This window comes from Leucoraja erinacea, chromosome 21, assembly GCF_028641065.1.
Source record: "Leucoraja erinacea ecotype New England chromosome 21, Leri_hhj_1, whole genome shotgun sequence".
NCBI classification, from domain to species: Eukaryota; Metazoa; Chordata; class Chondrichthyes; order Rajiformes; family Rajidae; genus Leucoraja; species Leucoraja erinaceus.
Genome location: NC_073397.1, coordinates 37061631 through 37087851, shown reverse-complemented (window position 1 = coordinate 37087851; position 26221 = coordinate 37061631). Strand labels below are relative to the sequence as shown.

At 47.5% G+C, this 26221-nt stretch overlaps 1 protein-coding gene across 5 annotated transcripts in view; it reads left to right on the top strand.

Annotated features, from left to right (window-relative positions):
* ptprt (protein tyrosine phosphatase receptor type T) overlaps positions 1 to 26221 on the top strand; it is a 540461-nt gene that overhangs the window by 368614 nt on the left and 145626 nt on the right. For all 5 annotated transcript variants that reach the window (XM_055652682.1, XM_055652681.1, XM_055652684.1 and 2 more), the window contains exon 12: positions 20271 to 20544. In XM_055652682.1, the coding sequence (XP_055508657.1) occupies positions 20271 to 20544 (274 nt within the window). The remainder of the gene's footprint in view (positions 1 to 20270; positions 20545 to 26221) is intronic.

Genomic DNA, 26221 nt, shown 5'->3' with positions numbered 1-26221 from the left:
TGTAGCACAGAGGTTCCGTTTAGTTTCAGAGCAGCTGAGCACAAGAACAGGCTCACCATGTCTGTGCCCAACATGATGCCGAGACCAACTCTTATCTGCCCGCACTTATTAAATGCCACTCTGGTATCAGCCTCAACCACCACCCATGGCAATGCGTGCGTTCCATGTACTGGGTGGATGGAACAAGCTGCCGGAGGAGGTGGTTGAGGCTGGGACTATCCCAACATTTAAGAAACAGTTAGACAGGATAGGACAGGTTTGGCGAGATATGGACCAAATGCAGACAGGTAGGACTAGTGTAGCTGGGACATGATGGCCGGTTTGGGCAAGTTGCGCCGAAGGGCCTGTTTCCGTGCTGTATCACTCTATGACTAGTGTAGCTGGGACAGGTTGGCCGGTGTGGGCAAGTTGGGCCGAAGGGCCTGTTTCCGTGCTGTATCACTCTATGACTCTATGACCACACGCTCTGTTGCCCCGCACATCTTCTTGAAACTTTGCTCCTCTCACCTTAAAGTTATGTCCTCTTGAATTTTAAATTTCCATCCTGGGATAAAGGTTCCTGCTATCTACCCCATCTATGTACTTCCAGGAACGGTCTAGAGGGATTATGGGTCAAATGTGGGCAAATGAGTCTCGCTTAGATGTGGCTTCTTGGATGGCATGGACAAGTTGGGCCGAAGGGCCTGTTTCCACCCTGCATGACTCTATGACTAAAAGTCTTTCCACATATTGAATGACTTTCTGGAGAGACAAGGAAGTGTAGATGCTGTCATCTTGAGATCTATCCATACCATCCACAGGTACAGAGTGCAGGATATAGTTATCGACATTGTAGCGCATCACTTCCATAAATGACATTCTGGTACTTGTGGTTCAACGTGTAGCAAATGCAAATCACCAGATACATCTTAGGATGACCTTGGAAAAGGAAAGCCAATCATTTTGTCTGTGGATAGACACAAAGTGCTGGAGTAACTCAGTGGGACAGGCAGCATCTCTGGAGTGAAGGTATGGGCAATGTTTCGGGTCTGAAGAAGGGTCTCGACCCAAAACGTCACCCATTCCTTCTCTCCAGTGTCTATTGTCAGGAATCTCTTTGTGGGTTTCTGGAGGCCCCTGGGTGAGATGAAGGAGTGATATATGGAAACGTACGCTGAGAATTATCTAATGAATGCTTATCCATGGAGGAAGATTAGCTCATGAAAATATTATAATAATTGTAAAATGATAAAAGCCTGAAATATATTCACCACGGCTGATGCTGACATTTGTAACGTACCCCGCTGTGTGTGTGGAATTGACGATATTTGTCTTGGCCCAATCTGCTGCAATTGTGATAAAAAACATCATTTGCTCAGGATTTCACTTATGATTAACTGTGATGGCAGTACAGTGTGACAAGTGGCAAATGCAGGATAAATGCACTTTTTTATAAAATGCATAATTGATATGTAAGTGCATATATTTATTTCTCAGCGTGAGGGAAGTTGAATTGGGAGAACTTCAGCTTCTTTAACTTGGGCTGCAAGATAATTCTACACTGTTCCTTGGCCCCGCTGGTAGGCTGTAGGCTGCTGCTGCTGCTGCTTGGGATTCAGCTCCTCCTCAACTTCCTTCCGATAAACCCATCGCAAATCGAAAATATCATGTCGAAAATGAATTTAATACACCTAACTTAACAAACATTTTCTCTCTTCTGATAAGGCAGGAGAAGATTGGGAGAAGGCACTGGGGCATGGACACGGTGATTGTTTAACAGGCATAGTCTTCTTCAGGAAGATATCAAGTTTTGACTACAGATTGTGCGTCTACCCACTCTACTCCTCTCATGGTTTTGCAGGGTCTTTGATTGCTGAAGGGCCTGGTTTTCATGCTGTATCTCAAAACATCTTCTTCTTAGGCCCCCTTCGGTCATGGCCGACCATGGGTGTCTCCAGGATGCTATTCCCTATATGGGGGACGCCAGTGCGTGACTTTGTTTAACGTGGGGAGACTGGTGCACAGACAGATCTGGGTCAGGATCCAGTGGCATGGAGTCCAAGACGACCGGAGACCCTTTTCTGCTGCAGCCTTCATCCGCCTTCCCAGCCGTTGTGACGCTCCACTAAGGTCAGCCATCGTCCTCCGCCTGTTCCACCGTTGAGGTCTTGGTTGGATTGTTCTTTGTCAGAGACCTCCCCCTCGACCTTACCGCCATGGGTGGCCCTACCAGGACCATCGATCGCTCCAGACGGCATCGCTCTCAGGATCTCAGGTCCACATGAGCTTCTCCACCACAACAAGGTGACAATCCACGGAGAAGAATCCCGAAACATAATCTGAATTAAACTGTAAATAGGGCACACCCATGATGCTGTCAACTTCACTTGACGGGTCCGAAACGTTGCCTATTTCCTTCGCTCTATAGATGCTGCCGCGCTCGCTGAGTTTCTCCAGCAATTTTGTCCACCTTCGATTTTCCAGCATCTGCGGTTCCTTCTTAAAAACTTCACTTGACGCATTGTAATTCCTAAACAGATTTTTTCATATCCATTTGATGTTATCATCTTGAAAATGTGTACTTCTGCAAATGTAATGTGTATGGAATGCATCTGTGTAATTTAGTTTCCGAAGAGGCATAGCCTAATGGAGAAGGTCGTTGTGAGTGGTCTAGGTTGCGGGAACAAACGGCTTGTTTTCACTCACCGTGGAGCGTCACTAACGGCGAGGCATCTGGAGGAACCAGCAAGGAGGTTCATTACCATTTCTTTACTTAAACATAATAGGACTGTGTGTGATCTGGTGCCATTAATGAAGACAGAAAATGTTTGTCCACTCAATACCAACTGTGTAAAGATTCAGTCACGTCCACAGATGTTGCTCATGTGACCAGAGCGTGGGATGTGCTTGGAATCCCAACACCTTCCCATTTGTTCATCTTCACTCCATGTTTGTGGACTAGGCCAAGTGACAGTGATCTTATTTTACAGCAGTCCCACCCTGCTGGGTCCATGGCACATGCAGGGACTGCAGATGCTGGTTTAAACCAAAGATAGACACAAAAAGCTGGGTTCATAACTCAGCGGGACAGGCAGCATCTCTGGAGAGAAGGAATGGGTGACGTTTTAGATCAATAGACAATAGGTGCAGGAGTAGGCCATTCGGCCCTTCGAGCCCGCACCGCCATTCAATGTAATCACGGCTGATCATCCCCAATCAGTACCCCGTTCCTGCCTTCTCCCCATACTCCCTGACTCCGCTGTCTTTAAGAGCCCTATCTAGCTCTCTCTTGAAAGTATCCAGAGAAACGGCTTCCACCGCCCTCTGAGGCTGAGAATTCCACAGACTCACAACTCTCTGTGTGAAAAAGTGTTACCTTGTCCCCGTTCTAAATTGCTTACCCCTTATACTTAAACTGTGGCCCCTGGCTCTGGACTCCCCCAACATCGGGAACATGTTTCCTGCCTTCCTGTCCAAACCCTTAATAATCTTATATGTTTCAATAAGATTCCCACAATTCTCTATGTGACAATGGTCGAGACCCTTCTTCAGACCAGAGTACAACTGGTTCAAAATATTTATTGCTAAATATCTGGTTTACTATTTGTTTGACTTTCCTCTTTGGATTTTTCAGCTTGATCCCAAAAGAGTTCTGGCAGTGTTACCAATAGATATAAACATAGACACAAACATCTACAAAACACACACACAACGTGATAGAGTAACTCAGCATTTGGACTAAAATAAACGGCTTCTAGATCCGGTAGGCGGCGCGACTCACGTCAGCAGCGGCCTCTGCAGCCCGTCCGCGTTTTTATTATTTTTGTCTATGTTTTTATGTAGTTTTTGTTATTTTTTGTTGGGGTGTGTGTGTGTGGGGGGGGGGGGGGGGGGGGGGGGGGGGGGGGGGTAACTTTTAAATCTTCTCCGGCACGGTTGGGGCTGCAATGTTCCAACAGGGAAGACCGGGGACTCTGGTGCCGACTCACCTCGTCGCGGACAGGTGGACGTTTGGGGCTGCTGCTGCGGCCCGGAGATTCGGAGGCTGCAACTGCTCTTGGACGGTGGCACCGGGAGCCCGCGGGTCCCTGGAGGGAGACCGCTTTTCAGGGCTCCTGCAACAGCGACTTCTCCCGCCCGAGTTGCGGGGTTGAAGAGCTCCTGGAGCGGGGCCTCACAGCACCGCCCCGCGAGGCTTGGAATGGCCGCGGGACTCTGCGAACGCACGCCGGGGGCTCTAACACCAAGACCCGGTGTGCGACCTTGCATCACCCGGCGTGGCTTTAATGGCCGCGGGACAATCGCCATCGCCAGCCGGGGGCTTTGACTTTGACTCTGACATGGGGGGGGGGGGGGGAGGAGAGTGCAGGGGAGAGATAAGTTTTTTTGGCCTTCCATCACAGCGATGTGATGGATGTTTATGTAAAATGTAAATTATGTTGTGTCTTGGGTCTATTTGTTTGTAATGTATGGCTGCAGAAACGGCATTTCGTTTGGACCTCAAGGGGTCCAAATGACAATTAAATTGAATTGAATTCAATTAAACAAATGTTGTTTTAGAAAGGAATCCGGCAGCATTTCTGGAGAACATGGACAGGTGACGTTTTGGGTCGGGACCCTTCTTTGGGCACGGCAAGAAGGCCCACGATCAGAAAAAAGCCAGAGGAAAGCCATGCCTTCACAGGGAGTACGTGCAAACTCCACACAGACAGCACCCGAGGCCAGGATGGAACCCGTGCCTCTGGTGCTGTGAGGCAGCAACTCTACCACTGCGCCACTGTGCTGCCCCAAAATACTCCACAGTCTGGGAGATATTTGTGAAGGGGAGCGATCTGATGATATGGTGACCACCAGAGATACGATGGCACAGTGGCACAGCTGGTTGAGCCGCTGCCTTACAGCGCCAGAGACCAGGGTTCAATCCCCACCTCGGGCACTGTCTATGTGGAGTTTGCATGTGCTCCTCATGACCGCGTGAGTTTTCTCCGAGTGCTCTGGTTTCTTCCAACGTCCCAAAGACATACGGGTTTGTAGGTTAATTGGTCCCTAGTGTGTAGAGAGTGGATGAGAAAGTGCGAACAGGTGGTTGGGCGTGGACTCAGTGGATCAAAGTGACTGTTTCCACGCTGTATCTTTCAATCCGCTGGGCTACTCCTGTACTATGTGTCAACTTTTGTAAACAAGAATCTGCAGTTTGTTGTTTCTGCACCTCATCATTGCCTTTGGCCCATACCCTTCTAAACTGTTCCTATCCATAGAAACACCGACAATAGGTGCAGGAGTAGGCCATTCAGCCCTTCAAGCCCGCACCACCATTCAATATGATATAACTATATAACCATATAACAATTACAGCACGGAAACAGGCCATCTCGACCCTTCTAGTCCGTGCGGAACACGTATTCTCCCCTAGTCCCATACACCTGCGTTCAGACCATAACCCTCCATTCCTTTCCCGTCCATATAACTATCCAATTTATTTTTAAATGATAAAAACGAACCTGCCTCCACCACCTTCACTGGAAGCTCATTCCACACAGCCACCACTCTCTGAGTAAAGAAGTTCCCCCTCATGTTAACCCTAAACTTCTGTCCGTTAATTCTCAAGTCATGTCCCCTTGTTTGAATCTTCCCTACTCTCAGTGGGAAAAGCTTATCCACGTCAACTCTGTCTATCCCTCTCATCATTTTAAAGACATGGCTGATCATCCAAAATCAGTATCCTGTTCCTGCTTTCCCCCCATATCCCTTTAGCCCCAAGGGCTAAATCTAACTCTCTCTTGAAAACATCCAGTGAATTGGCCTCCACTGCCTTCTGTGGCAGAGAATTCCACAGATTCACAACTCTCTGGGTGAGAAAGTTTTTCCTCATCTCAGTCCTAAATGGCCTACCCCTTATTCTTAAACTGTGACCCCTGGTTCTGGACTCCCCCAACATCGGGAACATTTTTTCCTGCATCTAGCCTGTCCAATCCCTTAAGAATTGTATATGTTTCTATAAGATTCCCTCTCATCCTTCTGAATTCCAGTGAATACTCCCAATGAGGTCGAGATCGACTGCCTTATGTGAAGAATATAGTTCATTCTTCACATAAAAACATCCCCATGGCACATCATCAATTATCTCCAAGTGCATGAGTCCACACAAGAAAAATCACTACTTATTGGTTTCAGATTGTAGCAACTTCTATCAGCTGAACCTGCCCATCTCACACAACACAATCCCAAATAATATGTTTCTATAAGATATCCTCTCATCCTTCTAAATTCCAGTGTACATGTCCGTTCCTGTCCAAGTGGCCTTTGAATGTGATAGTCCCAGACTTGCCTGTCTACTCTGGCAGCTTGTTCCATAGATCCACCACCTTCTGCGTGAAAAAGTTCCCCCTCAGGTTCCGTTTAAATCTTTCCCCTCTCCCCTGTGTCCTGTGGTTCTTGATTTCTGCATTCACCGTATATATCCAAAGTGGCCTCTGACACCCTGTCCTCTACACTACAGTGACCTTACAATCTAGCATTGCAAGACAGCTTGCAGATGGAACCTTGCCCATTCAGTTTTTGGCAGGTATTAAAAAGATATTATGAATGCCAGATCTAAACATAAGGGGCATGAAGTTAAAATGAATCTTCTTTATTTCACAACGAATGCAAAAGAAAATTAAATTCCAATGTGCAGTCAGTTTGTGTGAGTATAACCTATGAATTAAAATGAAACATAAATCGTATAAATGTTAATTTTAGTTGGGCAAAAATGGATAAGTACAATAAAACCATGTCCACTAATGCTCAGGATAAAACCATGCCGTATGAATTTATTACAAATGCATTGAGGAATAATAAGATATATTTTTAGTTTCTGCAAGAGTCTTAACTCTGGTTTGACCTTTGGTGAAATAGTAGGCAGAGGCATTTGATGAAGGCATGTAAACGTGATTGATATTTATATTGCACGGACTGATTTCAATCCTGTGACAGATGGGAATAATTGTGCGGTAAGTGAAGCTGTTTGCGTGGAATATCTCGCTGGAGTGAGTGCTCTGGCTTCGCACTCACTTGCTGACAGCAGATAGATTTGACCGCAGAGCCTTGTCGAGTCGAAATGTTGACATGCGCCCACGCACATTGACATTATAGTCATCGTGGGGTTTATTAGATGGACAAAGAGGCACAGCAATTACAACACAGGGTCTCACATTCATCCTCCTGACAAGTTGCACTCAAATGAATAAGCACATCATATTTCCTCTTCTCTTTCTAAAACAACATCGAAGGGTCTCGACCTGAAACGTCACCCATTCCTTCTCTCCAGAGATGCTGCCTGTCCCGCTGAGTTACTCCAGCGTTTTGTGTCTACTTTCAGTTTAAACCAGCATCTGCAGTTTCTTCCCACCACATTAGTTTAATTTAGTTCAGAGCGTTTCAGCACAGAAACAGGCCCTTCTGCCCACCGATTCCATGCTGACCATTGATCAAATCTATGCTATCCCACTAGTTCATCCACTCCTGACACACTTGGGGTCAATTTACAGGGAGCCAATGAACCTACAAACCCAGGTGTCTTTGGGATGTGGGAGGACACTGGAGGACCCGGAAGAATCAGTCAGAGGGAGAACGTGCAAACTCCACAAAGACAGCACCCGTGGTCAGGATTGAACCGGGGTTTCTGGTTTTGTGAGGCAGCGGTTCTAATGTTTAGTAGAAAGCTTCAATGTTTTCCTCATGATCAGTGCACTGAATTCTCCCGCTTGTGACAGTAATTAGTTTCAACTCTCATTGTTTGTGTTCAACCATCTTGTGTATTGGTTTCAACATGAATGTCACTGCGTTATCTTTACATTTCGGTGTCATTTATTTTCTGAGTTTTACAACAGAGGGTGGATTGATTTGACCGGGTGCTATACTAGAACATGGTACCTAGAACAGTACAACACACGAACAGGCCCTTCAGCCCACAATATCTGTACCCAATGCTGCCAACACCAACTATTATCTGCCTGCACATACAGTGCATTCAGAAGGTATTCAGACCCCTTCACTTCCTCCACATTTTGTTACGTTACAGCCTTATTTAAAAAATGGATCACATTCTTTTTTTTTATCATCAATCTACACACAATACCCCATAATAAAAAAGTGAATACAGGTGTTTAGAAATTGTTGTAAAGTAATTAAAAAGAAATAACTGAAATATCACATTTACATAAGTATTCGGACCCTTTGCTGTGACACTCAAAATTGAGCTTAGGTGCATCGTGTTTCCATTGATTATCCTTGAGATGTTTCTACAACTTAATTGGAGTCCACCAGTGGTAAATTAAATTGATTGGACATGATTTGGAAAGGCGCACACCTGTCTATATAAGGTCCCACAGTTGACAGTGCATGTCAGACCAAATGAAACAAAGGAATTGTCCGTAGACCTCCGAGACAGGATTGTGTTGAGACACAGATCTGGGGAAGGGTATAAAACAATTTCTGCAGCATTGCAGGCCCCGAAGAACACAGTGGCCTCCGTCATTCTTAAATGGAAGAACTTTGGAACCACCAGGACTCTTCATAGAGCTGGCCGCCTGGCCAAACTGAGCAATATGGGGAGAAGGGCCTTAGTCAGTGAGGTGACCAAGAACCCGATGGTCACTCTGACAGAGCTCCAGAGTTCCTCTGTGGAGATGAGAGAACCTTCCAGAAGGACAACTATATCTGCAACACTCCACCAATCAGGCCTTTATGTTAGAGTGACCGGACAGAAGCCACTCCTCAGTAAAAGGCACATGACAGCCCGCTTGGAGTTTGCCAAAAGCCACCTAAAGGACTCTCAGACCATGAGAAACGAGATTCTCTGGTCTGATGAAACCAAGATTGAACTCTTTGACCTGAATGCCAAGTGTCACGTCTGGAGGAAACCAGGCACCGCTTGTCACCTGGCCAATACCGTACCTACAGTGAAGCATGGTGGTGGCAGCATCATGCTGTGGGGATGTTTTTCAGCGGCAGGAACTGGGAGACGTGTCAGGATCAAAATGGAGCAAAGTACTGAGAGATCCTTGATGAAAACCTGCTCCAGAGCGTTCTGGACCTCAGACTGGGGCAGAGGTTCACCTTCCAACTGGGCAACGACCCTAAGCACACAGCCAAGACAACGCAGGAGTGGCTTCGTGACAGGTCTGTGAATGTCCTTGAGTGGCCCCCAGCCACTTGAACCCGATCAAACATCTCTGGAGGGACCTGAAAATAACTGTGCATCGACGCTCCCCATCCAACCTGACGGAGCTTGAGAGGATCTGCAGAGAAGAATGGGAGAAATTACCCAAATACAGGTGTGCTAAGCTTGTGGCATCATACCCAAGAAGACTTGAGGCTGTAATCGCTGCCAAAGGTGCCTCAATAAACTACTGAGTAAAGGGTCTGAATACTTATATAAATATGATATTTCAGTTATTTATTTTTGATTACTTTGCAAACATTTCTAAACACCTGTTTTTGCTTTTTTATTATGGGGTATTGTGTGTAGATTGATGATTTAAAAAAATGAATTTAATCCATTTTAGATAAAGGCTGTAACGCAACAAAATGTGGGAAAAAGTGAAGGGATCTGAATACCTTCTGAATGCACTGTAAACCATATCCCTCCACTCCCTGCATATCCACATGCCCATGCAAAACCTCTTAAATGCCACTATCGTAGCTGTCTCCCAGTTGCATGTCCCAGGCACCCACACCCTCTGTGTAATATAACATGACCCGCACATCTCTTTTTAAATTTGAAGGTAGACACAAAATGCTGAACTCAGCGGGTCAGGCAGCATTTCTGCAGAGAAGCAATGGGTGACGTTTCTTCTCCAGTGTCTTCCCCTTCCTACACATCTCCTTTAAACTTTCCCCTCTCGCCTCAAGAGAGCGATCCCTGGAAATCAACATTCACTGAGGAAGTCGAACACCTATATATTCACAATCCAGTTTGTGGCATTTATCTTCATTGTGGAATGTAATAGTCATTTTTAATGGAACTCGGAAAATTAATTTAGGCACGGGCAATAAATTCTGATGTATGCGGTGAAGGGCCAGCGTGGTCAATTAGCGGGAGAGACTGGCTAGAGGGTTGTAGGTTTTAAAACACAGCACTAATTATTCTATTGGTGATAAATAGTGTATTAAGAATCAAGGCAGCACTTGTCTGGCAATGGAAGAAGGCACTGCTTATATAGCTGGTGTCTGCTAGACTGACCTGGACAATGGAAACTACAGGGACTGTTCCACTTGCGCAACTTTTTCGGCGACTTGCCGGCACCCGTCATAGTCGTAGCAGGTTGCCGAAAATGAAAATCCAGTGTCGACCAGAAAAAGGTACGACTCTTTGGGCGACTACACACGACCGTACAGGCGACATGTCGCGGGGTGACGTCTGTATGGTCATGCGTAGTCGCCCAAAGAGTCGTGAACCTTTTTCTGGTCGCCGCTGGATTTTCAACGTGTTAACATTTTTCGGCGACCTTATGGCAGGTGCCGGCAAGTCACCGAAAACATTGCGTAAGTGGGACAGGCCCTTATGGAATTCTAAAGAGCAGTCTGCAACTTGAATTATATTGCTGCAGAGTAATTGGAAAGGAAATACTCAATGTGGAAAAGAGATTGCGAGTAAGGGAATTGGAGAGTACGGGCTGGAGGGCATTGATGCACTGGCTCGGTGACGAGAGAGGTGGCAAATGGATTTTCCCCTTGGAGATGTCAGGATGACAATTGTATTACTTTCGTTTAGTTTGGAGATACAGCACGGAAATAGGCCCTTCGGCCCACCGAGTCCGTAACGACCAGTGACCCCACACACTTACACTATCCTACAACCACTAGGGACAATTTGCACTTATACCAAGCCAATTGACCTACAAACCTGTACATCTTTGGAGTGTGGGAGGAAACCGGAGCATCCGGAGAAAACCCACGCAGGTCACGGGGAGAAGGTACAAACTCCGTACAGACAGCACCTGCAGTCAGGATCGAACCTGGGTCTCCAGCGCTGTGAGGCAGTAAGGCCCCTGTCCCACTTAGGAAACCTGAACGGAAACCTCTGGAGACTTTGCGCCCCTCCCAAGGTTTCCGTGCAGGTGGTTGCCGGAGGTTGCAGGTGGTTGCCGGAGGTTGCAGGTAGTGGAAGCAGGTAGGGAGACTGACAAAAACCTCCGGGGGTTTTCTCCAGAGGTTTCCTAAGTGGACAGGGGCATTACTCTACGGCTGCACCACCATGCCGCCACTGTCTTAGGTACTTCAACCGACCCACACAATCCTAACCCTCCCTCAACAACAGAAGCAACGACCACTTCTTGCAATTCCAGGGACTTTCGTTGTTCTAGTTAGGTTTGCGCTTCTTGCACAAATGTCTTTTTTTGCACAAATCTTTGTTCTTTTCACTGAATTCCAGAATCTGGCAAGTGGTAGGTGGATACGAGAGGGGGGCAGAGGTGATAGGGGGGCAGAGGTGAGGGGGGGGCAGAGGTGAGGGGGGGGGGGGGGGGTGTTGGAGGGGGAGGGGGAGAGGGGGGGGTGGGGGCAGAGGGGGGGGGGGGGTTTGGAGGGGGGGGGGAGGGGGGGGGGGGGGCAGGAGGGGGGGGGGAGGGGGGGGGGAGGGGGGGGGGGGGAGATGGGGGGGCAGATGGTTGTTGGGGGGGTGGAGGTTTGATAGGCAGATGGATGGACATAGGCCAGAAATGAACAGACAAAAGGTATGGGGTCAGGTAGAAGAGGGCAGAAGAGTTGCAGAAGGAATGTAGGTAGGAAGAGAGGAGCCTTCTCCAGAGAAGAGGAGGGGATGAGTAAGGAGCAGTTTTAAAGTCAACTAAAATTGGAGAATTCAATATTTGTTGACTTGATATGAATTTATTCTAACAGTAAAATGCCATGAGAATCTTCTGCCTTGTTGCATGAAGTCTTGGTAAGGTTTTATAGTAAAGTACTTTTATTACGTGAAGAACACCCAGTAAAGGCGCGGCATGAGCAGCGGTGTGGAATCACAGATAGACACTAGTTGAAGTAAAGATAGTGAAGACCAACGAGACATTAGTCCGAATTTGATCTATATAATGAGGGTGGGAGCGGAGGGCACGTAACCCCTCATCGTAACTCCTCATAAAATACAGATCAAACTTCGTACTGGTAAGTACTCGTTTAATCTTACTATTTTACTTCGGAGTCACGTGAGTGACTACGTGAAGACTTCAAAGGTCTGTGATTTCAAACCGTGTAACAGTTATATCATTCACTGCCGAAAGATCATCGAGGGAGGAAGTGGTAGCTAGAGACCAACAAGTTTGTTTAGTTATAAAAGAAATATTTATTAACTATAACAAAAAACAAAATAGCTCCCATGGGCTTTAAATCATAACTTTGCGGTTTTTAAAACGGTATCCGCAAAGACGTCCTGTTCCATCAGCGGTTTGTTGTAAAATCGTTGGAATGTCGATTCCCTTGACCATCCCGCTGCTCTGAGGATGTGGTCGAGGGGAACCTGCATCCTATCCGCCGCTGAGGTGGACGCTGCCCTGGTTGAATGGGATTTAAAAACATTTGTGTTAATCCCTGCCATGCTGAGGACCTGTTTCAACCATCTGGATAATGTTTGGCTGGTTACCCGTCCAAAAGGCTTTCTGTGGCTAACCCATAAGGCTTTCTCTCTCCCTCTTAGCGTTTGGGTTGTGTCTAGATAATGATGAAGGTGGGTCACCACACACAGCCTAGGTTCTGGAGGGTAAGCCCGGAAGATCAACGGGGAGTTTGATGTACCTGGTCTACTTTGTTTTACCAACCCCGGCATGGTGAAAGTAATGGTATCTGGGGTGGTCACCATGTAGTTCAGATTAAGCTGATGGAGCGACTGAACCCTTTGAGCTGAGACAAGCGCCATGAGCATGAGGGTTTTGTAAGTGGCCTGTTCCAGGCTCAGGGATCCCACCGGAGGCCAACCTCGAAGGTGTGTGAGAACTACACTCACATCCCACATGTGAGTGTATCTAGGTGTAGGGGGTTTGGTATTGAAGATCCCCTTAAGGCGTCTGGTGACTAGAGGGTGGGTTCCCACAGTATGCTGTTCTATCGGCATGAGGTATGCGGAGAGTGCGCTCCGAGCCGTATTGATGGCACTGTAGCTCATCTTGAGATCATGGTGCAGGTGGGCCAGGAACTCCAGCACATCCGAGATCGAAGTCGTCGTGTAGGATGTCCCTGCGTCCAGACAGTACTGTTCCCATTTCCTGATGAAGGTCAGGTACTGTTTTCTTGGTGGAAACTCGCAGGGATGCCGACATGGTGGTGATTGTTCTGTCTGATAACCCCAATCCCCGGTAAGGCCTGTTCAAAATCTGGAAACCAGGAGTTTTTCAATTTTTGGTGGCATGGATGGCTAATGCCAGTTACCGGGTGAGTCAATAATTGGGGGTGGTGTTAAAGGACCATAGGTGTCTCTACCACCATGTCGTGGAACATTGGGAACCATGGTTGGGTAGGCCAGTCGGGCACGACCAGAATGCCAGAGGCTGAGTCTGCCTGAATTTTCTGGAGTACCCGACTGATGAGGCAGAAGGGAGGGAAAGCATAGAAAAAGAAATTTCCCCAGTCCAGCGTGAAGGCATCTACCGCTGCTGCCTCTGGGTCTGGTTCCCAAGCCACATACATGGGTAGTTGGTGATTTAACCTAGACGCAAACAAATCTATATCTGGCGTACCATATTGCTTGATAATTTTAGCAAATAATTTTGGGTCCAACATCCATTCGATGTTGTCGTTGAATTTTCGTGACCTGGTGTCCGCCACTAAATTTAGCTTGCCTGGTAAATAGGCAGCTGATAGCCAAATATGTCTCTCGACACACCATTGCCAGATTATAGCAGTTAATTTGTCGCATGATACCGATTTAATGCCACCCATGTGCTGGATATAAGATACTGCCGTAGTGTTGTCGATCATAATTCTAACATGCACGTGTCGCATACCAGATGCATATGCTTTTAGCCCATAAAAGGCGGCGAGCATTTCCAAAAAGTTAATGCCCAGTGATTGTAGTAGCGATGCCTCTGAGTTAGTCCATCTGCCACCTGTGCTGTCTTTGGAGTTAGTAGCTCCCCAGCCTAAAGCACTGGCATCCGTTGCAATGGTTATGTTAGGATTGGTTACGGTGATAGGACTGTGACTGTGCCAAATATTGTCAACCCACCACTGAAGTTCTGATTTGGCTTCAGCAGGTAAAGCCATTTTGCGATCATAATGCCCCCTATGAAGGCGTAATGCATGAGTCCTTGCTCTTTGTAAATTTTGATAATGCAAGGGCCCATGTTGGGCAGCCGGAAATGCTGCTACTATAGAGCCAATAACTCTGGCTACATGCCGTATTCTAGGTTTGTGGTGTTGCCATTAAATGGCTACAAGCTTCAATGAGTGAAACTGTTTTGTTTCTGGGCAGAGTGACAGTCATGTGAATCGTGTCAATAGTGAAGCCTAAGTAATCCATGTTAGTAGTAGGCTCCAATATTGATTTATCTGGGTGGAGGATAAAACCCAAAGTTTCAAGGAGTTGTTTAGTGGCTAACACTCCTGCGACAGCTTGTTCCCGTGTTCTTCCTAATATGAGAACATCGTCCAGATAGGCCACTACTAAATGTTTTAGTTCTCTCAATTTCTTCATGGCCACTTTAAGAATTTTCGTAAATAGTCTGGGAGCTGTCGTTAAACCATTGGGCAAAGCTTGGTACTGCCATAGCTGGCCCCTCCAGATAAATTTCAGATATTTAAAGTAATCTTTATGAATGGGTACCAAATAGTAAGCATCTTTGATATCTATGCTTGCCATGTAGTATCCCTTGGAGATCAGTTGTCTGGCAGTGACAAATGTCTCCATTTTGAAATGTTGATACTCAACAGACTGATTGAGTGATGTCAGATCAATAATAATGCGACATCCACCATCTTTTTTGGTTTTGAGAAAAATATTTGATACAAATTCTTGCGGCTCGTGTGTGGTCATTTCTATGATGCCTTTAGCCACGAGCCGATCAAGTTCAGCTTGTCCTTCTACCTTCTCAACTGCCGAGGGAAGGAACACCCTTTGGGGCATGTGCTGAACTGGCGGTTCTACGCCTGGTTTGAATTCAATCTTGTATCCACTAATACTGTTGAGTATAAACTGATTGTTAGTAAGGGAGCACCAAACATGCTTGAAGAACCTCAAACGTCCCCCTGTTAATACTACACCCTTTGTCTGTGTATGTTGACAGGAACCAGACCCACCTACCTCCATGTTCACTTGTGGGGTCGTTTCCGGTGGGTCTGGCCCAAGGTTGTCCGTGTTGGTGCTGCGGTGGGGCGGCGCATCTTCCCACGGCTCCGCCCTGGGCCCCGCTCTAAAAAAGAGCACTGGGGGTAGTGGGAGGCGGTCACCAGGCTTTCACCAGTGCGGCTGCCGAGGCGTGCGGCCAACTGGGTGTCTTCACCCTGCTCGGTCCTGGCCCTGCCCTCATGAGGCCTACTGGTTTTGCCGCCTCTTCCAACTCCTTGAGCCTTTTGGCCAGATCCGCACCAAATAGCAGCGCCTGTCGTTCGGGCGCTGGAGCTTTACAGAGGCCGGCATATGTTGGGTTGAGGGCAGGCCTGATGTTGTCCCGCCGTAGGTTGTTTAGCTCATACGTGGTGCTGCACATCAGTGCGAGGGCATCCTGCTGGGGTATGGTCAGGTCTTCATCCCCAACGGACCGAGCAAAGGCGGTGACGGCTGCTGAGTGGAGCTTCAGGACTCGCTGCATTTTGACTTCCTGAGCCCTTATGTGCTGCCCCAGCTGGTTCCAGATCTGCCCATTTACCGTCTTGACCCTCAGCGCCTCGCAATTTTCGGGCGCGATGTAGTTGTCAAGGGCCTGCTGGACAGCCTTGTCCTGCAGCGGGTTGTTGGACAGCCTGTTTATAGTAGTTGCCGCCATTCTGGGTGGCAACACCATCCCAGTTGTTGGTGGTGCCGCATATCGGCCCACTACACCCAGTAGCTCTTCTTCCGGCACGCCCGGCATGCTGACGATATCCTCCGCCTGCCCTTGGGATAGGCCAGCCCAGTCCTGGCCTCCCTTACTGCCCTCGAATATAGAGGGTACAGAAGGGGGTGGAGAGGAGGAGGCCAAAGCCCGTCCTCCTGGGAGATGCCGCATCTCCTCCTTGATCATACGCTCGGGGAGCTGCCTCATGCAGCTTATCCGAGCGTCTCCCCTTTTCGGTGGGGGAGAGTGTTCCCGTTCCTCCGAATCATCGGAGGACACCGGCCGGTCGGTTTTCTGTGTCGCCTTCCTCCCTGTGCGGGGCGTTGAGATCTGCAGCACTGGGGGCGGCTCGGTGTCGGGTGAGCGGGAGCGTTGAAAAAGCTCCTCCGCTGCGAGAGGCTGCCGTCCCGCTATGGACCCGTCCTCGGGTGGAGTAGGGCAGGCAGTCCTCCTGGCTGGTCGCTTGCGAGAGGCCATTATTCTCTCTAGCGCGACTCTGTAACAAAAAAGGCACTTACCTGAGGTCTCGTCTTTATGCTGCAGCTGGAGAGCCTGGCTCCAGCTGCTGCCGCTGTTGCACTGCTGACGTAATGCCGCGCCTGCGCGCTGGGTGGGTTCTTCACGTAGTCACTCACGTGACTCCGAAGTAAAATTATGTATAATTACTAGGTACTCATTGCTTAGAAAAGCTGTATGGCTCTTAAAATTAATCACGTGTATGTACATTGTAAATCCATCATAATTATTCCAAATATGCGGGAATTTAGCTGGGTTTAAAACTTATATAAACATTTAGCTTCCACATCAATCATGCAAATATGTTCCGATCGTTATTTAACACTCTGTACAGTGCTTTTAAACAATTAAACCTGTGTACTCTGCTTCCTGGCTTGTTCTGATGGGAACATACTTGGTTGCTCAGTCAGGTTGGCGATATTACAGCAGGCACGGAACAGCTGGCACCTGAGCAGATCTATATGCAGTTATCTTTGAGGTCTGCAGGGTGTGTTGTTGCTTCAGTATTGGTGGCAGCTGAGCAGGACAGGATTTGGGGAACTGGAGACACAAGGAATCAGTCTGAGGCACAGTCTCCCCAACTTGAAACATCGTCTGTCCATTCCATATAACCATATAACCATATAACAATTACAGCAAGGAAACAGGCCATCTCGGCCCTACAAGTCCGTGCTGAACAACTTTTTTTTCCCTTAGTCCCCTTGTGTGTGACTTGCGTCATCAGCCTGCACCAAGACCTGACTTGGCTGGCGGTCCTCCCAGTTAGATGTGCGCTGCCCTTGGGACAGCTGGTGCGGGCAGGAGATAGTTGCCCACCTCTTCACTGAGTGTGATTTGTGAAGAGAGTGTGGAGAATGGTGCAAGACTCTCTGTCACAATTCATCCCAAACACCTCTGTACCAGAGGACTCTCTGATTTACAGTTCCCTGATTTTCAGATTCAGTCTGAAGAAGGGTCTCGACCCGAAACGTCACCCATTCCTTCTCTCCAGAGATGCTGCCTGTCCCACTGAGTTACTCCAGCATTTTGTGTCCATCTCTGATTTACCGACTGTCCCCAGTGATGGATTCATTCAGAGACGGACATCGAGTGCTGCTGGAGGGTGACAAACTCGGTGAAAGGCTTTCTTTGGTCGGCCTGAACCTTGTTGACCAACCAGCGGAGCGAGATGTCCATCGGGGAGTGTTGCCGACTGGCCCGCTGCAGACTGCAGGAGTACACGCTGAGGGACGCACTGAAGCTCGGTGCCGCCAACGCCAAGGCTCGGTGGGGGAGGACCACAGTCTAGGGTCCTTACGCTGCTGGACACGGGGGGCAGGCTGTGGTGGAGATGCCCCTCGAACAAGGGAAGAGATATCACCCCAGGGGCCACAAGATACAGTAGATACAAGCACTACTCAGTATTAAACTGTTTTGGGCATGGAATGGATGTAGAGCTTATGCACCATTTTTGTTTTGTACAGAATATATATTTTATTCTGATTAAAGTTTATTTGGGGGGGGGGGGAATTCCTCTCCACAGATGCTGCCTGACAAAGTGAGTTTCTGCAGCTCTCGATGAGGAAGGGTTACTAGATACGTTTCTCACCAGCGTTTATATTTTCAGCTTCAGTGTCAATGTCGAGCATCGGGAAAGTGCTAAAGTTGAACATCTTATAATGTATTGCAGTGCCGGTTGGAATACTTAATTTATTTTATTGAATTTCTATCTCCCTGCAATAATATGCCGCACATTTGCTTCTCTGTCTAATCCAGTTTACTCGCTACCTAATCCTCTCAAGACAACTTGGATGTTTTCTGAGCTAACTATTTATTCAACAGTGTAGACAAAAATGCTGGAGAAACTCAGCGGGTGAGGCAGCATCTATGGGGCGAAGGAATAGGTGACATTCGCCTATTCTTTCGATTGATCAGATATTCCTTCGATTGATTCAGCATCCATAGACGCTGCCTCACCCGCTGAGTTTCATCTGCATTTTTGTCTACCTTCAATTTTTCCAGCATCTACTGTTCCTTCTTTAACATTTATTCATCAGGGTGAGCATGAAGGTGGCAACTCAGGGCATGGGATACTTTCGCCTTCTCTTTAGGAGCAGTAACAAAATGTTGTGATTGTGCGGCAGAACGATACGAGCACCGCGCAAATCTAAGCTCGCATTTAACAAACTCTGCTATGTGTTGTATTTCTATTCCGAATAAGCTGCATCTCACTGATTAAGTTTCAGACTAATGTCCCATTCACAATTTTGATTTAAATTAAATTTCAAATCAAATCATCTCAATTTGTATTTTATCACTTCAGAGAGTTTGAAAAACTAGGTCAGTGTTTGCTCAGCATCTCCTCCTCCCCCGGCAGCTCGGCCGCTTACACCCAACTTTTGTTTTTGCAAACAAAAATGTATTTTGCTCCTTTGATGCCAATTTTGCATTGAACAATAAAACATTTCACACAGAGTGCTGGAGTAACTCAGTGGGTCAGGCAGCATCTGTGGAGAACATGGATAGGTGACGTTTTGGGTTGTGACTTCTTCACACTCGAAGGGTCCCAACCTGAAACATCACAGATCCATGTTGATAGATTGATACAGCATGGAAACAGGCCTCTCAGCCCAACCTGCCCACACCGGCCAACATGCCACATCTACGCTATTCCCATCTGCCTGCATTTGGTCCATTATCCCTCCAAACCTGTCCTATCCATGTACCTGTCTAAATGCTTCTCATGTTCTGCACAGATGCTGCCTGACCCGCTGAGTTACTCCAGCATTTTGTGTCTATCATCATAATGAACCAGCATCGTATCGGGCCAAAACTCTTCTGGAAATAGGCAACGTTTCGGGCCGAAACCCTTCCGGGTTTCGGCCCGAAACGTTGCCTATTTCCTTCACTCCATAGATGCTGCTGCACCCGCTAAATTACTCTAGCACTCTGTGAAATGTGACCTATCCATGTTCTCCACAGATGCTGCCTGACCCGCTGAGTTACTCCAGCACTCTGTGTCCTTTTGTGTATTAACCAGCATCTGCTGTTCTTTGTTTCTATGTTGCTTCATTAAGTAAATCCTGATTTGTTGCTGAGATTTTCAGATTTAATTCATTCCATGAAGTAAAATTAACTTCTAAATGATCCAATATTATATTCAATTACTTTTAAATGGGGTGTTTAATGAGATGAGGCAGATGTTGGTATTAACCGGGCATTATGGGAGCATTGGCTGGTCAGGCAGTGAGATTGATGTTTCCGTGGCTATCAATGGGAACCTGTCCACTCCATGTTCCCACCTTGGCTGTAACCTGCTGCTGTTGCTTCATTGTTCCCCAGACTGAAGCTCCGTGCAACATCGTGGCCGTGTCCGTCTTTCTAGATACAGCATGGAAACAGGCCATTCGGCCCACCGAATCCACGCCGGCCATCGATCACCCGTTCACACTAGTTCTGTGTTATCCCACTTTCTCATCCACTCCCTACACACCAGGGGGCAATTTACAGAGGGGCCGATTAACCTGCAAACCCGCACGTCTTTGGGATGTGGGTGGAAACCGGAGCACCCGGAGTAAACCCACACCCACCCACAGGGAGAACGTGCAAACTCCACACAGACAGCTCTTATTGTGTGCCTTCTTGGCTGTTGATCCATGACAGACCATTGGTGATATTAACGCTAAGGATCTACAAGCATTGTCCAGATATTGGCAAGGATCCCATTGCCACGAGAATTCTGCCGTCCTGCAAGTGTTTTAACGTTTTGTTTCTTTCATTTCCTCACAGTGCCTATCAACTGGTTGTTAAAGAGGAGCGTTTGCAAAAGGCCAGGAGAGCTGCGGATATCGCCGAGTGTTTCCCTGCGCCGATCAGCTACAAGAACGCCTCGCTTCTTGATGCGCTGCATTACACGGCTGCTGAGCTGAAGCCCGGGAACCTTCCCGTGTCTCAGCCCTTCACCATCGGTGACAACAAGACCTACAACGGCTACTGGAACCCACCCCTCTCCTCCGTGAAAAGCTACAACATTTACTTCCAGGCTGTCAGCAAAGCAAACGGGGTAGGTAGTGGGCGGCATGGAGACATGCCCATAGTTTGTACGTCTGCATTCTGCTTCATTACTTGTAGTCCGCTGCACAGAAGGGTCAATGTTGACTTTAAAAATTACTTCAGGCACTTTTGTAACTAACTTGAAATCGTCCTGGTATTTATGTCCAAAATCTGGGGGATATCCAAGTTCAAGTTCGTGTTTGCGTTTATTGTCACTTAACCGACTAAGGCGCAGTGAAATTTGAGTTACCGTACAGCCGTACTAATTGAAAAGAACACAACGCATACATAAATAAAATTAACATAAACATCCACCACAGTGGAATCAACATTCCTCACTAATGGGAGGCAATAATGTTCAGCCAGCTTCCCCTTTGTTCACCCCGTGGTCGGGTGAAGTGAACATAGTCAATAGTGTTTTAGTATCGTGTGTACTGGACCAGAACAATGACATTTTTACCTGTAATTGTTCAATTGCCAACGTGTTGGTGTTTTGGTATTTTGGATAAACCAAGCTGTTGCTGCTACAGTATCTTGTAGGACAATTAATGGAATTTAAGAAAACATACGACCTCGATCATGATTACTAAAAAACATTGCAATGGGTGGAGGCGGTGAATGGCACTTTAAGAAGTGATGTGTAGGAAGGAACTGCAGATGCTGGTTTTAACCGAAGATAGACACTAAAAGCTGGAGTAACTCAGCGGGATAGGCAGCATCTCTGGAGAAGAAGGAATGGGTGATGTTTCTGAAGAAGGGTCTCGACCTGAAACGTCACCTCCAGCATTTTGTGTCTGTCTTTGAGGAGTGATGTTCATCCTCACTTGTTGTGCTGGCGCATTTGTCCTCGCGTTAGCTGGGCTGGTGTATTGCCAACCTGCATCTCATTCTGTTGAGAACAAGGGAGACACAGCACACAGACACAGCACAGCAGCAGGGGAATTGATCACCAGGCAAGCGACAGAACCAATCATTACTGCCTTTGTCTTAAAGAACAAAGAACAAAATATTCCAACGTGCAAGAAAAATGTGAGATATGGAATCTGCAGCAATTATAAATGTGGGAAGGAACACGGATGCTGGTTTATACCGAAGATGCTGGAATAACTCGGGCAGCATCTCTGGAGCGATGGAATGGGTGACGTTTCAGGTCGATACTCTTCTCCAGACTGACTCAGGGGAGAGGGAGATACAGAGATAAGGAAGTGTGAGGTGTGACATCATCCATTCGGGTCAGGCAATATCTTGTTTTTCTCCGGGTGCTTTGGTTTCCTCCCACATTCCAAGGATGTTGGTAAATTGGCTTTTGTACATTGTCTGTAGTGTGTAGGATGGTACAAGCGTACAGGGTGATCGCTGGGCGGTGTGGGCTCATTGGGCCCAAGGGCCAATTTCCACGCTGTATCTCTAAACTAAACTATACTGAATTCGCCATTTCAATATTGAAGCCTTTCAAAAAATAACTACGGATTTACGATCATTCTGTTCCCTATACAATTATATTTTTACATCATGCTCTGGCTTGCATCAATAAAATATAATGCATTGACTGAGGGGAAAAAAATTCCAATTGGAGTTGAACATCCATGGACACACAGCCACGGTGACAAAAAATAATTAGAATGACACAAATCTCACTTCACCCCAGGCCAGGGGCAAGTTGTAACTCTCTGTCCACTCAGTCACCCCCAGGATTGGGTTTATTTTTGACTGAAGGTTGGCCGACGTGCATGGATTCAATGTGATCATGGCTGATCATCCACAATCAGTACCCCGTTCCTGCCTTCTCCCCATATCCCCTGACTCTGCTATCTTTAAGAGCCCTATCTAGCTCTCTCCTGGAAAATATCCAGAGAACCTGCCTCCACCACCCTCTGAGGCAGAGAATTCCACAGACTCACCACTTTCTGTGAGAAAAAGTGTTTCCTCGTCTCCGTTCTAAATGGCTTGCCCCTTATTCTTAAACTGTGGCCCCTGGTTCTGGACTCCCCCAACATCGGGAACATGTTTCCTGCCTCTAGCGGGTCCAAGCCATCTCCATCTCTGGTGTTCCAGAGAAACAATCCAGGTTTGACCAACCTCTCCTTACAGCCCATCACCCCTGATGCAGGCAGCGTTCTGGTAAACCTCCTCTGCACACTTTCCAACACTTTATTCAAGGCAGAGATAGATAGATTCGTGTTCAGTACGGGTGTCGGGGGTCACTGGGAGAAGGCAGGAGAATGGGGTTAGGAGGGAGAGATAGATCAGCCATGATTGAATGCGAGAGTCGCTTCGATGGGCCGAATGGTCTAATTCACTTATGATCTCCACATCCTTCCTGTAATGGGGCCACCAGAACTACAGCTGAAACTCCAAATGTAGCCAAACCAAAGATAAACACCAAGTTTTGCAGTAACTCAACGGGACAGGCAGCATCTCTGGAGAGAAGCAATGGGTGACGTGTCGGGTCGAGTCTGAAGAAGGGTCTCGACTCGAAATGTCACTCATTCCTTCTCTCCAGAGATGCTGCCTGTCCCGTTGAGTTACTCCAGCATTAAAGGGTCTCATGCCGTCTTTGGTTCCAACTCCACCCATTTTTATATGCAAATCACATGCAAAACACACTTATTATTTAGAAATACAAACCTTGGCAATAATAAATGTGCCTGGGCAGCACATTCAGCCTTTCCCAAAGTGTGATTTATGCTGCTGATGTGTGTAGCTAATGATGCTGGCTCTGGCTTCCTCTGGCTTTGAACACCAAGCTGGCCGTTTGATTCTGACCAGCCCCCTCTGTGAACACATCACAACTCTGTGGCTTCCTGTCTGATTTAAAGGTACACTGCCGACCAGACACCTTTGGCATCAGCTTAGTCTACTGGACGGACCTCTGAAGCACTTGCCTGCTGAAATCTAGAGGGAGAATAGACCCTAGACACATAATGCTGGAGTAACTCAGCGAGACAGGCAGCATCTCTGGATAGAAGGAATGGGTGACGTTTCAGGTCGAGACCCTTCTTCAGACTGATGTCAGGGGAGACGGAGATACATAGATAAGGAAGTGTAGGGTGTGAAAATAAGACAAAGGGAATGGAGAGGGAAAGCAAGGGCTATTTGAAGTTAGAGAAGTCAATGTTCATACCGCTGGGGTGTAAGCTGCCCAAGTGAAATATGAGGTGCTGTTCCTCCAATTTGCGTTGGCCTCACTCTGACAATGGAGGAGGCCCAGGACAGAAAGGCCAGATTGGGAATGGGAGATGGAGTTAAAGTGCTGGGCCACCAGGAGATCAGGTAGGTTAAGGCAGACTGAGCGGAGGTGTTCAGTGAAACGATCGCCGAGCCTGCGCTTGGTCTCGCCGATATACAGCAGTCCACACCTGGAACAGCGGATACAGTAGATGAGGTTGGAGGAGGTGCAAGTGAACCTCTGCCTCATCTGAAAAGACTGTTGGGATCCTTGGATGGAGGGGGGAGGTAAAGGGACAGGTGTTGCATCACCTGCGGTTGCAGGGGAAAGTACCTGGGGAGGGGGTGGTTTGGGTGGGAAGGGACGAGTTGAGCAGGGAGTTACGGAATGTGAATCTGGAATCTGGCCCATGTTTAAACATGCAGCCAAATCATCAGTCTGTCCGTTCCAAGTCAACCAAAGCACACTCAATGCTGGAGTGTAGATCAATCAGAAAACAATAAAGCTTTTGCCAATTTATCTTCATGGCCAATTATTTAATTCCTCCCAGTAATTAATCTTTCTTAAAATACATAAACTTCCCGCTGGCCAGAGTTAGACGTGCCGTCTGCACCTTCTGCACCTGCAGCTCTTTCATGTTTGTTAATTAATTTTCAGCAATGCAAGTGTCAAAGTCAAAGCCACAATTTATTGTCCAACTGCGATTGAACATGCTGACATCGGCAATAAATAGGTGAGGCCTTTCTTCAGTCTGATCCATGTTCCCAGGAGATGCTGCCCGACCCGCCGAGTGTACTCCAGCACTCTGTGTCTTGTTTTATGAGTGAGTCAGTAATTGCCCAGTGAACGATGCAGATCTGGATTTTCTCACCGAAGATGGAACTTGACCCGAAACGTCACCCATTTCTTCTCTCCAGAGATGCTGCCTCACCTGCTGAGTTACTCCAGTGGTTTGCATCTATCTCACTGCTGATGGATAGTAGTCCCACCTCGGTCATGACTGACCATGGGTGATGCATCCTAGTGTGCAGGTGATGTGTGGTCGGATGCAAGCCTGGGCGATCTATCTCATATGGAGGACAGGCTGTTGCCCATGTCCCCTCTCTCCACGTCGCTGATCGATCCAAAGGAACAGCAGGGCCGTTACAGTTTGGCACCAGCGCCATCGCAGGAGCTGCCAGAGCGAGGTTGTAGACAACGACAAACTGCCTTTGGGGCTCCGACTCCGGATATTCTTGAGGTTTCCTCCTGGAGCCTTTTCCATGATTGGATTTGGCCACAAGGTAGTGGAGGTTCTAAATCAGAGTTTTCCCTCTCCTAGATGGACTGCCTTCCCAGGCTGACGAGCCCCATCTGCCCGAGACTCGTGGGGGTGGGAGCGTCTACCTTCCCGTGCCGGTCTATAGCACCTGCTCACAGCCCTACTGTTGATGGATACTGGCTGGCAAATGTCCAGGGTTGAGGTACACTGAAACATACAACAGTGATGGCCAGTCCGCCCTTGTATACAACCCAGCTGAGAAAGAACATCTATACATAACTAAAACTCTCATCTTGTGCTCTTCCTGTTTGCGTTGTTTTTACATTTTGCGCAAATACGGTAGCCAATACCGCTACGATTTTTCACCACCTTACTCACCATTCTCCTGCGCTGCACTTGCAACAAGTTTTGTTCCAATCAGTGGAATATTACGAAAGTTATTAAGGTTTGAAAAGCGTGAAAAACCACAACGGGAACCTGTCAGCCGCTCCTGCCCAATTGGGGGATATGCGTGTGGTGGAATATTGCGTTGGGGGACCAGGCCTCCTGTGTGACAATGGGACCCAATGGGTCCCACTTAGTGTAGTTTTTTTACTAACCTCATATTTTGCTTACAACTCAGCAGCATGAATATCGACGTCTCTTACTTCAAGTAACGCTTACATTCCTCCTCTCCCCATCCCGCCCCATCCTAGTTCTCCGACGTCAGACTATCCCCCTGATTAAATTGTACATTTTCTGCCACGCTGTCATCTTCCCCGAGCTGACAATGATCTTTTCTACGTTTCATGAGCTTAGAAACATAGAAAATAGGTGCAGGAGGAGGCCATTCGGCCCTTCAAGCCAGCACTGCCATTCATTGTGATCATGGCTGATCGTCCCCTATCAATAACCCGTGCCTGCCTTCTCCCCATATCCCTTGACTCCACTAGCCCCTAGAGCTCTATCTAACTCTCTCTTAAATCCATCCAGTGACTTGGCCTCCACTGCCCTCTGTGGCAGGGAATTCCATAAATTCACAATTCTCTGGGTGAAAAAGTTTCTTCTCACCTCGGTCCTAAATGACTTCCCCTTTATTCTAAGCGCTTCAACCCCTTTGATCTCTTGTTTTCCCACCTTATCCTTCCATATCTCTCATTTTCCTCTCCCCTGACACACAGTCTAAAGAATGGTCTTGGCCTGAAACTTCACCCATTCCTTCTCTCCAGAGATGCTGCCTGCCCCTCTGAGTTACTCCAGCATTTTGTGTCTATCTTC